Source organism: Rhinopithecus roxellana, chromosome 1 (assembly GCF_007565055.1).
Source record: "Rhinopithecus roxellana isolate Shanxi Qingling chromosome 1, ASM756505v1, whole genome shotgun sequence".
Lineage (NCBI taxonomy): Eukaryota > Metazoa > Chordata > Mammalia > Primates > Cercopithecidae > Rhinopithecus > Rhinopithecus roxellana.
Window position 1 is genome coordinate 100,040,912 of NC_044549.1, and position 13,187 is coordinate 100,054,098.

At 43.3% G+C, this 13,187-nt stretch overlaps 1 protein-coding gene across 1 annotated transcript in view; it reads left to right on the forward strand.

Annotated features, from left to right (window-relative positions):
• LOC104664428 (wiskott-Aldrich syndrome protein homolog 1-like) overlaps positions 1–12,709 on the forward strand; it is an 83,629-nt gene extending 70,920 nt beyond the window's left edge. The window contains exons 4-5 of the mRNA XM_010365915.2: positions 8,847–8,935; positions 9,617–12,709. Coding sequence (XP_010364217.2) covers positions 8,847–8,935; positions 9,617–9,691 — 164 coding nt within the window. The 3' untranslated portion in view covers positions 9,692–12,709. The remainder of the gene's footprint in view (positions 1–8,846; positions 8,936–9,616) is intronic.
• Positions 12,710–13,187: the final 478 nt, after the last annotated feature.

Consider the following 13,187-nt stretch of genomic DNA (forward strand, 5'->3'; position numbering starts at 1 on the left):
TTTTTGTTGTGTCTCTGCCAGGCTTTGGTATCAGGATGATGTTGGCCTCATAAAATGAGTTAGGGAGGATTCCCTCTTTTTCTATTGATTGGAATAGTTTCAGAAGGAATGGTACCAGCTCCTCCTTGTACCTCTGGTAGAATTCAGCTGTGAATCCATCTGGTCCTGGACTTTTTTTGGTGGGTAGGCTATTAATTGTTGCCTCAATTTCAGAGCCTGCTATTGGTCTATTCAGGGATTCAACTTCTTCCTGGTTTAGCCTTGGGAGAGTGTAAGTGTCCAGGAAATTATCCATTTCTTCTAGATTTTCTAGTTGATTTGCGTAGAGGCGTTTATAGTATTCTCTGATGGTAGTTTGTATTTCTGTGGGGTCAGTGGTGATATCCCCTTTATCATTTTTTATTGCATCTATTTGATTCCTCTCTCTTTTCTTCTTTATTAGCCTTGCTAGCGGTCTGTCAATTTTGTTGATCTTTTCAAAAAACCAACTCCTGGATTCATTGATTTTTTGGAGGGTTTTTTGTGTCTCTATCTCCTTCAGTTCTGCTCTGATCTTAGTTATTTCTTGCCTTCTGCTAGCTTTTGAATGTGTTTGCTCTTGCCTCTCTAGTTCTTTTAATTGTGATGTTAGAGTGTCAATTTTAGATCTTTCCTGCTTTCTCTTGTGGGCATTTAGTGCTATAAATTTCCCTCTACACACTGCTTTAAATGTGTCCCAGAGATTCTGGTATGTTGTATCTTTGTTCTCATTGGTTTCAAAGAACATCTTTATTTCCGCTTTCATTTCGTTATGTACCCAGTAGTCATTCAGGATCAGGTTGTTCAGTTTCCATGTAGTTGAGCGGTTTTGATTGAGTTTCTTAGTCCTGAGTTCTAGTTTGATTGCACTGTGGTCTGAGAGACAGTTTGTTATAATTTCTGTTCTTTTCCATTTGCTGAGGAGTGCTTTACTTCCAATTATGTGGTCAATTTTGGAATAAGTGCGATGTGGTGCTGAGAAGAATGTATATTCTGTTGATTTGGGGTGGAGAGTTCTATAGATGTCTATTAGGTCCGCTTGGTGCAGAGATGAGTTCAATTCCTGGATATCCTTGTTAACTTTCTGTCTCGTTGATCTGTCTAATGTTGACAGTGGAGTGTTGAAGTCTCCCATTATTATTGTATGGGAGTCTAAGTTCCTTTGTAAGTCTCTAAGGACTTGCTTTATGAATCTGGGTGCTCCTGTATTGGGTGCATATATATTTAGGATAGTTAGCTCTTCCTGTTGAATTGATCCCTTTACCATTATGTAATGGCCTTCTTTGTCTCTTTTGATCTTTGATGGTTTAAAGTCTGTTTTATCAGAGACTAGCATTGCAACCCCTGCTTTTTTTTGTTCTCCATTTGCTTGGTAGATCTTCCTCCATCCCTTTATTTTGAGCCTATGTATGTCTCTGCATGTGAGATGGGTCTCCTGAATACAGCAGACTGATGGGTCTTGACTCTTTATCCAGTTTGCCAGTCTGTGTCTTTTAATTGGAGCATTTAGTCCATTAACATTTAAGGTTAATATTGTTATGTGTGAACTTGATCCTGCCATTATGATATTAACTGGTTATTTTGCTCGTTAGTTGATGCAGTTTCTTCCTAGCCTCGATGGTCTTTACATTTTGGCATGTTTTTGCAATGGCTGGTACCGGTTGTTCCTTTCCATGTTTAGGGCTTCCTTCAGGGTCTCTTGTAAGGCAGGCCTGGTGGTGACAAAATCTCTAAGCATTTGCTTATCTGTAAAGGATTTTATTTCTCCTTCACTTATGAAACTTAGTTTGGCTGGATATGAAATTCTGGGTTTAAAATTCTTTTCTTTAAGAACGTTGAATATTGGCCCCCACTCTCTTCTGGCTTGTAGAGTTTCTGCCGAGAGATCTGCTGTTAGTCTGATGGGCTTCCCTTTGTGGGTAACCCGACCTTTCTCTCTGGCTGCCCTTAAGATTTTTTCCTTCATTTCAACTTTGGTGAATCTGGCAATTATGTGTCTTGGAGTTGCTCTTCTGGAGGAGTATCTTTGTGGCGTTCTCTGTATTTCCTGAATTTGAATGTTGGCCTGCCCTACTAGGTTGGGGAAGTTCTCCTGGATGATATCCTGAAGAGTGTTTTCCAACTTGGTTCCATTTTCCCCCTCACTTTCAGGCACCCCAATCCGACGTAGATTTGGTCTTTTTACGTAATCCCATACTTCTTGCAGGCTTTGCTCATTTCTTTTTCTTCTTTTTTCTTTTGGTTTCTCTTCTCGCTTCATTTCATTCATTTGATCCTCAATCGCTGATACTCTTTCTTCCAGTTGATCGAGTCGGTTACTGAAGCTTTTGCATTTTTCACGTATTTCTCGTGTCATGGTTTTCATCTCTGTCATTTCGTTTATGATCTTCTCTGCATTAATTAGTCTAGCTGTCAATTCTTCCACTCTTTTTTCAATATTTTTAGTTTCTTTGCGCTGGGTACGTAATTCCTCCTTTAGCTCTGATAAGTTTGATGGACTGAAGCCTTCTTCTCTCCTCTCGTCCAAGTCATTCTCTGACCAGCTTTGATCCGTTGCTGGCGATGGGCTGCGCTCCTTTACAGGGGGAGATGCGCTCTTATTTTTTGAATTTCCAGCTTTTCTGCCCTGCTTCTTCCCCATCTTTGTGGTTTTATCTGTCTCTGGTCTTTGATGGTGGTGACGTACTGATGGGGTTTTGGTATAGGTGTCCTTCCTGTTTGATAGTTTTCCTTCTGACAGTCAGAAGGACTGTCTGTTGGTCTGTTGGAGATTGCTTGAGGTCCACTCCAGACCCTGTTTGCCTGGGTATCAGCAGCAGAGGTTGCCGAAGATAGAATATTGCTGAACAGCGAGTGTACCTGTCTGATTCTTCCTTTGGAAGTTTCCTCTCAGGGGTGTACTCCACCCTGTGGGATTTCTCCCAGCTAGGCTACTCAGGGGTCAGGGACACACCTGAGCAGGCAGCCTGTCCGTTCTCATATCTCAACCTCCGCGTTGGGAGATCCACGGCTCTCCCCAAAGCTGTCAGACAGAGTCGTTCGCATCTGCACCGGCTCCCACTACTTCCCCTGTTGGTCTTCAGCTGTGCGCTGTCCCCAGAGGTGGAGACTACAGAGACAGGCAGGCTTCCTTGAGCTGCTGTGAGCTCCACCCAGTTCGAGCTTCCCAGTGGCTTTGTTTACCTACTTAAGCCTCAGCAATGGCGGGCGCCCCTCCCCCAGCCTCGCTGCTGCCTTGTGGATAGATCGCGGCAGACTGCTGTGTTAGCAGTGAGGGAGGCTTCGTGGGCGTGGGACCCTCCTGGCCAGGTATGGGATATATTCTCCTGGTGTGCCTGTATGCTTACAGCGCAGTATTGGGGTGGGAGTTACCCGATTTTCCAGGTGTTGTGTGTCTCAGTTCCCCTGGCTAGGAAAACGGATCCCCTTCCCCCTTGCACTTCCAGGTGAGGCGATGCCTCGCCCTGCTTCAGCTCTCGCTGGTCAGGCTGCAGCAGCTGACCAGCACCGATTGTCCGGCACTCCCTAGTGAGATGACCCCAGTACCTCAGTTGAAAATGCAGAAATCACCGGTCTTCTGTGTCGCTCGCGCTGGGAGTTGGAGACTGGAGCTGTTCCTATTCGGCCATCTTGCTCCGCCCCCGAGAAAATATTTTAAAATCACATCTGTCAAAGGACTTATATTTGAAGTATATAAAGAACTCATATACTCAACAACCAGAAAACAAAAAACCCAATTTTTCAAAACAAAAAATTGAATCAGAGTTTTTACTAAGGAACACATTTAGGCCAGGCATGGTGTAATCCCAGCACTTTGGGAGGCTGAGGTGGGCAGATCATGAGGTCAGAAGATCGAGACCACCCTGGCTAACACGGTGAAACCCCATCTCTGCTAAAAATATGAAAAATTAGCCAGGCGTGGTGGCACGCACCTGTAGTCCCAGCTACTTGGGAGGCTGAGGCAAGAGAATCGCTTGAACCTGGGAGGCGGAGGTTGCAGTGAGCTAAGATCACGTCACTGCACTCCAGCCTGGGTAACAGAGCAAGACTCCATCCTCCCTCCCCCACAAAAAGAACATATTTAGATGTAAAATAAGCATAATAAAAAATGTTCTTTAGTAATCATTAGGGAAATACAAATTAAAACCACACTAAAACACCCACAACATGCCTATATGAATAGCTATAATTTTAAAGCCTGGCAATCTGAAGTGCTGGTGAGAATTCTGAGCAATTGGAATTCATATACATTGCTGGTAGGAATGCAAAATGGTACAGCCACTTTGGGAAACAGTTTGGCAGTTTCTTATAAAGTTAAACATATACCTACCATATGACCCAGCAATCTCATGCCTAGCTATATATCCAAAACAAAAGAAAAGATGTTCAAACTATAGGAGAGGATTCTCTCTACCCTTCAAATTCTTAGTTACAACAAACTCCTATAACAAAAGGTAGATTAACAAGAGGAAAACAAACAAATTTAACAACATGTGTACATTATTATACATGGGAGATACCCAGAGAAATAAGTAAATCCCAAAGGTGTGGCTTTGATTTCAGGCTTAAATACAATTGTCTACTGAAATAAAGAGGGAAGGATGTGAGGAAGGACAGACATAAGGAGATGCCCAGGAAAGCAGGATAACAAGGGTAAGATTTCTTACACAGATATAAGTCTGGTGCCTTGTCCTTTGATAAGAGTCTCTAGTGATGTAATGTTGTCCTTCTCTTCATAGTACATAGGGAGACACCCTTACAAATGGAGATTTTCTTTATCGACATAAATGTCCTTTATAAAAGGGCAATTTCTACTCTGTTTTCAGATCTTCTTCTGTGTCTGTAGTTTCTCAAAATGATTAGCACAAAACAATTCATATGCTAAAGAAGCATATTTTGGGGTGGCATATTCTGGTCTCCTACAATACAAAAACCTATAGGTAAATATTTGTAGCCGATTGAGATGTACCACAAACTGTGGTACATACATGTGATGGAATGCCACCAGCAGTAAACCTGAATTCACAAAACAACACAGATAAATCTTACCTGCATTTTGAGAGGCTGGACCCAGAATTGTTTGATTTTATTCATATGGCACTCTGGGAAAAGCAAAACTATAGGGAGGAAAACAGATGAGTAGGTAGCGGATCAGGGGTTGGGGGTTGGGTTGTCTATGAAGGAGTAGCACAAGGAAACTTTGGGGTCATGGAATTATTATGTATAGAATTATAGTGGTCCATAGTACAATTCTGTGCATTTGCCAACACTGATAGAACTATACCACAAGAAGTGAATTTTATTGCATGTAAATTTTTTTTAAAACTCAACCAAGATAAAGAAAACGTGGAATATATACAACATGCAATACTATGCAGCCATAAAAAAGAATGAGATCATGTCCTTTGCAGGGACATGGATGAAGCTGGAAGACATCATTCTCAGCAAACTAACACAGGAACAGGAAACCAAACCCTGCATGTTCTTACTTATAAGCGGAAGTTGAACACTGAGAACACATGGACACAGGGAGGGGAACATCACACACTGGGGCCTGTCGGGGGTCTGTCTCCCTCCCTTGTTGGGCAGGGGGAGGGAGGGCTTAAAACCTAGACGATGGGTTGCAGCAAACCACCATGATACATGTATACCTATGTAAGAAACCTGCACTTTCTGCATGTGTATCCCAGAACTTAAAGTAAAATTAAAACAACAACAACAACAAAACCTCAACCAGGATATGAGAGAAAAGATGGAATGCAGATTGTGATAAATGCATTTTACTATGTTACAAATTAATTATATAACTTCCCTGAAAGGGATGGGGAAGAAATAAGCTGACCTGAGTAAGGGTCAACTAAGTAAGGGTTTCCAGAAAACCCTTCAGCTCCCCTAAGTAACTTTGGAAAACAGCACCGGACCTGCCCCAGTGAAACCTGGTGCCATGCAAGCCCCCATGTCCCAGTCTCCAGGCTGGCAACTGTGGACAAAACTTTTAAGATGCTCCAACACCAGGTCTATTCTGTGTCCTCAGGCATCGGGCTGACCCCAGCGCCTTCAGATTTTGAGACTGTTGTTTGTTCTGACACTTTAGCTCTCTAATTAAGTTCAAAAAAAGTTCTGAATTTGAAGTTAACTCAGTTACCTTCATTGTAAGTGTAAGAATGATGTCTCTTCTATCTCTCTACAGAGTGGAAGTCCTTTCTTTCCATTTTTAATGGCTGAACTGTATTTCATTAAATGAATGTGTAATTTATTTTATTTAACCAATCCCAATCACTTACTATTGTGCCTTTGGGCAATTTTCCACTCTTTCCTATTATAAACAAAGTTAATTGACCCTTGTAAGCATCTTTGAGTTGCTATAAAGGAATATGTGAGGTTAGGTAATTTACAAAGAAAAAAGGTTTATTTGGCTCATGGTTCTGCTGGCTGTACAAGAATCATGGTTCCAGCATCTGATTATGTTGAGGACTTCAGGTTGCTTCTACTCACAGTGGAATGCAAAGGGGAACTGCTGTGTGCAGACATCATATGGCAAGAGAGCCAGCAAGAGACACAGGAGGAAGGGGCAGGGCTCTTCTGAACAACCAGCTCTTGTGAGAACTAATAGAGTGGGAATTCACTCATTACCATGAGGATGGCACCAAGCCATTCATGAGGGACCTGCCTCCTTGACCCAAACACCTCCCAGCAGGCCTCACCTCCAACACTGGGGCTCAAATTTCAACATGAGCTTTGGAGGGGTCAAATATCCAAACCATAGCAATGGGAGAAGACATTTCCTTATGAAGAAGCAATATACATTGAAATACAACCTATAGAATTGATATAGACATTATTGAATCTTCAGAAGCACATGCTGGGACTGAAAAAGGATCACACTAGTGAATTCTGTCATAGATGTGTCTCTTGTTCTCATTTTAGAATAAATGATATCCATATCAGATTATCTGGGTGATTAGCACAATGGCTTTGATTTAAAAATATTAAGCCTACATATTGGCTGTTCCCTGATGCTGACTGCTATAGCCTATGTGCTCTACCCAAACCAGAAAGGGAATCTCTCCTTCACCCAAACAGGCAGCTGTATCAGTGTCTGGGTGAAAAGGAAGATGGATTTCAGCTGTCCTAAAAAACAAAGAAAAGTTGAAGATGGCTTCTTCCCCTTCTCCCCCTCCTCCTCCTCCTCTTCCTCCTTCTTCTTTCTCTTCTTCTTCCTCGACCTCCTCCTCCTCCTCTCCCCACCTCTGCTCCGCTCCTCCACCCCCACCTCCTCCTCTTCCTCCTCCTTCTGTGAAATAAGCCTGACTTACTGGTAGGAGAGTCTGTCTTGAATCAAAAATGGGTTGACCGGGCACGGTGGCTCACGCCTGTAATCCCAGCACTTTGGGAGGTCGAGGCGGGTGGATCACTTGAGGTCAGGAATTTGAGACCAGCCTGGCCAACACGGTGAAACCCTGTCTCTACTAAAAATACAAAAATTAGCCGGGCGTGGTGGCAGGCACCTGTAATCCCAACTACTCTGGAGGCTGAGGTGGGAGAATGTCTTGAACCCAGGAGGTGGAGGCTGCAGTGAGCCAAGATCACACCACCACACTCCAGCGTGGGCGACAGAGCAAGACTCTGTCAAAAAAAAAAAAAAATGGTTAACTGAATTACAACAGGAAACATCTCCAGTGACAGCCCAGCTTGCTCCAGGTCCCAATGGGCAAAGAGAGCATCTCATCCCTACTTCCTTCAACTCTGGACTTAACAGGTAGCTACCCTAAGGTGCCCTGGCAAAGTGATCTGGACCTTGGGATTTCTGCTTTCAGGACTGCCTAAAGAAGAATGAATAGTTGCCAAAGGAAGAAGCAGTAATCAGGAACCCTGTCTGTAAATGTAGCTAATTTCTATTTAATTGGCGAGTAACTACATTTAAAATAAACACTAGTTGGTAATCAAAAACAGGAGGTTAAAGGATAGGCAATTGTAGAAGCCAGAGAGAATTACTAGGCCAAAACAAAGCTGGGGGAGAGTGGAGAGACTTGCTGCTTCAGAGAAAACATGGTCAGGAGAAGAGGAATTGTCGCTGCTGTGGGCCTCACAGGTCTCATAAAGATTTATATCTGGTTTTATTTGTGTTTGTTAGTCATCAACGAAACTGATTTTAATCACCAACTGGTCTTTAATTATAAAGCATTCATTCCTTTATTACATAAAAATTAAAAACACATGTAAGCGGCAATTTTAAAACTATCAAACGGGATAAGTTTGGCACATCCTTGTGCAACCCCAGAGACAGGCAGAGATTGGACAGGTTTACAGAAAACCCTTCAGCTCCCCAGGCATTTGCTGAACCCCTGGCTGCTGGCAGTGTGGGATTTCAGGCAACCGCGGAGACTGCCCCCCTCCAGGAGAAGAATGTGGAATCCGCAGAGCTGGGTTAAGGCACATCCGCTGCCAAACTGTCTCCAGCATGTGTAATCCCTGCTTTTCGGCACCACCCAAGATGTACTAATGCGCCTTGTAAAGACTCACTCCCGTGGCCTGTGGGGTTCGGCATTGAAAGAAGGGGTGGGAGAGGAAAGGAAAGAGAAGGGGAAAGGGTAAGAATGGCTGAGTGAGATCCCTAGGCTGTGAGCAAGTTCTTCAAATTGAGTTTTCCTTTGAGGCAGACATTTTCCAGGTAAACTTTAAACTCAAACGCTTGTCCTATTTATCTCCAAAATGCAGGCTATGTCTCTCCCTCCTAATTAGCATGAAATTATTTCTTCTTTTTCCTTCATTAGAAATTAGGATTGATTTTTTTAAAGATAAAATTTGTATTCCTACTTAATTTTTAGACTCATTTGGAAGCAGTGCATTTTTATCAGAGGGACTGAAAAGCCTTTCGAGAATCAGTCAAGAAAAAGGAATGTGCATGAGAGTCACGGTGAGTAGCACTTCTCATCAAACTAGCTGCCCAGGGGTGTTAAAGTGCTTTCTAAAAAGGGAACTAACAGGGCTGCTCACCATTTACTGTTTTCTAAGAGCCTTAGCTAAATTAATCATAGCACACACTAGCCCTGTAAGGTAAAATGATTCCTGGTGTTTTGAAAGCAATCAGCGATCCACAAAAAGGGAGGTAATGTCCCCCAGAACCAGGATTAAAACTCCGACGTTGAGGGAATCTCCACTCCCTTCCTGTCATCAAAGGCCAGCTTGTTTGTATCCAAGCAGGGTCTTGGGTGAGCCAAGCTCTGTTAAAGTGGCCACAGGAATGAGAGGCCACCACACAAGTGAGGATGCTGGAGACAGTCCGTCTTCTGGGGCTGTGTGAATGCAAGTTTAGTGGTGGGGGCTGTCACATTATAAGTGGACAGGTGTGAGTCCCAGGCCTCCTGCTCAGAGACTCAAACCCAGCTGAGGCTTGCCCAGGAGGGGCTGGCTTCATCCTGGGCCACCCACACACTGGCAGGCCTGTGCACATGGAGGCCAGTTCCCTTCCTGCATTAGCCATGGCATGGATTCCCAGTCACATCTGTACAGCCAGAGCAAAAGCCTGTAATTTCCATAGAATCCAGTTCTTTGAGTCAGAACTCCAGATAAGTGTTTGTTTTATTTTTCTTTACAGGTCACATCATGTGATTGTGGGGAAAGCCTGGGCTATCACGGAGGGAAGAGATTGGGTAAATTATTTGAAAAGTAAGCCTGTGAATTGCTGTGGAGGAACAACAGCCTGCCTCTTATCTGGAGCCTTTCCAAGGAAAAGCAAAGGGAACCCCAGAAGGCTTCCTGGGAGACAGTTTAATTCTGAAAACAAAGCAGTACTTCACCTCTTGTGTGTTGGGTAGAGCTGTAAAACAGAACACAGTCAAAATAGTCATTAGGGCCACATCAATGTCTGCCCAAAGTCAGCCGGGCATTCCCAGGAAGCTGGGGGGCTGTGGCAGTTGCACACGTCACCCTCCTTTCTCCATTGTCACACAGCAGAAGAGCATGTTCCATTCCACTGAAGATGGGGTGGGAGGGTTGAATAATTTATTGACTGAAAACTGGGGGCCTGAGTTAGATGGTAAACAAGTTTAGAGTGCTGCTTTTTGTTTCTTTTTAAAGTTATGTTTGTTTTATATATTGAAGTGCTTAAAATATATTTTTAAAATTCAAAACACCCCAGAAATTCAGCAACTTGAGGAGACAACAGTGACAAGCATTTTATGGCAACATTTGGACACTTGAAAGATTATTTCAGGAACCTTAATGCTGATAAATGAGAGAAGGGACAACTTCTCCTAACTATAACACGTCGGCACCTGAGTACAGAGATCAAAACAAGAGCGAGCATTTCAAATTCATATTGTGAAGCACCTACAAAAAGATTATTCTGTCAGCCTTCACAGTGTGGGCAGTTCATCTTTTCATCTTATCAAATAAAATTATACCCGAATTCTTGAACAGACATTCAGTTAGGAAAAGAGGGTGGGGTGATGAAATGTGTTCTCATTCAGCAAACACTTTGCAGATATTTCTAGTCAAAGATCCCTGTGGTCCAGGCTAGTGAGAGAAAAACGTGCCCTCTGCCCAGTGACAGCGGCTTCACGGGGATCAGCTTTCACCAATGCAGGCAGGGGAACAAAGGGCAGGCTTCATCTGCCTGCATCCCACAGGCCCTTGTGCAGAGGAGTTCCATTTCAGTGCCCATCACATGACCTCTCGGGCCAAAACCCTTTTTAATAATTCTGATTTTGAATATCAAATGGAAATGAAAAGTACATTTAGGAAGGAAGGGCTCTATCCTTATTGAAGAACATGCTCTATGCAAACAGGTTGGGCAGGCACTAGCTCTTGTAGAGCTGTGGTTCTCAGCTTTGGCAACACGCTGGATCACCTCCTCTAAAAGCTACTGATGCCTGCTTTCCTCCCTCCTCTGCCCCTAAAGAAAGTAGAATTTAATTGCTCTAGGGTGTGGTCTGGGCATCAGGATTTTTTTTTTTTTTAAGACAGTCTCACTGTGTTGCCTAGGCTAGAGTTCAGTGTGCAATCTTGGCTCACTGCAGGCTCGATTTCCCAGGTTCAAGAGATCCTTCTGCCTCAGCCCCCCTAAGTAGTTAGGCTTACAGGCACACACCACCACACCAGGCTAATTTTTGTATTTTTTTGTAGAGATGGGGTTTCACCATGTTGCCCAGGCTGGTCTTGAACTCCTGAGCTCAAGCAATCCACCCGCCACAGCCTCCCAAAGTGCTGGGATTACAGGCATAAGCCACAGCCCCTGGCCAGCATCAGGATTTTTAAAAGCTCCCCAAGTGTAGTCAAGGTTGAGAACAGCTGCTATAGAGTGATTTAATACAGCATTGAAGGCCTCTCATAATCTAGCCTCAGGCTAATTTTTGCTTCCCCCACCCCATCTCAGCCTGTACATAAGCCACAGAGACATTCTCACTGGTCTCTGAATATACTTGGCTCATTCATATTTCCAGGCTGTCTTGCACATACATTGTCTGACTCTGGGCACCTAAGGAAAGCTCAGCTCCAATGTCCTCTCCTCTTCTGTGAAACCTTTCCCGTCAAGCCCACCTTCACTACTAAGTCACTCCTTGCTCCTTGATCAGATGGAAGAACGCTTTGTGCATGTCTCTGCTGGAGCCCTTCTCACTTTACATTAAAGATATCTGTATCCAGGTCAGCCCACTCCTCTTCCCCAATAGCATATGGATGCTTTGTAGTTTCAGCAATAAGCACAGGGCTTGGTTTCTATGAATACTTAATGAATGAATGAATGAATGAATGAATGAATGAATGAATGAATGCCAATCTTGTACATTGTTGATGTTCACCACATTGAACCCAGTTCTCAAACCAGGATCATTTGGGAGATTCTGAGTCAGTAATTTGAAGGTCTGTATCATTCTTACTCAAAGTGTAGTCCATAAGCCAGCAGTTGTTATCTTATCTGGAAGCTTGTTTGCAAATGCAGAATATGTATTTCAACAAGATCCTCAGGCAATTCATATGCACGTTACACTTTCAGCTATATTTTTAACAAGCTCCCAGGTGATTCCTTTGTAGCCTGGCTGCCGACTCACATTTGGTAACCACTGTTCTAGACCTTCGTTTACTGAATGGAGTGGTCCCTGTGTGATTGCCTGCAGGTTTCTTCTAGTCTCCCATTTTTCTTCCTAGTTAACAAAGCCCAAATTTTGTTTTGAAGGGTGATCAGCCCTTCACCCACCAGGCCTTTGCCTCAGGGAAGCTTGATCCCACCTTTAGACCCCATATTGGGACTGAGTAGTCCAAAGGCATATCCCATTCCCCTGGCCAGGGATTAATTTAGGGATAGACATGTGACCGAATTCAGGTCAATAAAATGTGAGTCTGCAGGGGCAATCTAGAAAAAGTGTCCTCTTCCTTAAGAGAAAGCCACAGAAGGGGAAAAAAATGTCTCAGGACATTGTCCTGCCTAAACATGATGCCTTGGACATTCTGCTTCTGTCTTGCTACCTGCAACACAAGGAAAGCCAACACTGAGAGGTCAGAGCAGAGGGACGGAAAGCACCTGGATCTTATGACATTGTTGAGCTCTTTTGTCTCTTGACTTCTAGTTATGAGATGTAACTGTTTTACTGTTAAAGTCATTTCTGTTCCTTGCAACCAAAAGCATTCATTGTTATACTGAATATAGTACAATATTTATTCAATCAATAAATGCCTGGCAAATACCCAAGTATGAGTAATTGTAGTTTGTCTCCCAGCTATTCTTTCAAGTAAAAGTGATGTTCCATGACAAAACCGGCTAGTTTAGCTTGTAACACAAACAACTGCACAAGTGCTTTTTCCTTGAGACAAATATTGTACTTTCATATGCAACAGATGTATGTGCTTTATGTGCGTTCCCATTTCATAACACGGAGTATTAGAAACATGTATGCTTCAGGGTTGAGATCTCATAAAATGAGTAGTTTTCACAGCTTCATTGAGGACACTCTTAAATGAAACTGGCAGTGTTTTTTTCTTGAGTACTATGAAATGGGTGGCAGTAAAGAATACAATAGCTATTTGATGCTACTGCCTTGAAATATGCTAAGGCATCAGCAGTTTTCATCATCATTGCTTTGACATCATCAGTGCAGGTGTCAATACAGTGAAAAAGGTAAATGGCATCTTGGTGTGATTATGGAAGTAGATGGATCTAATGGACCACCTGA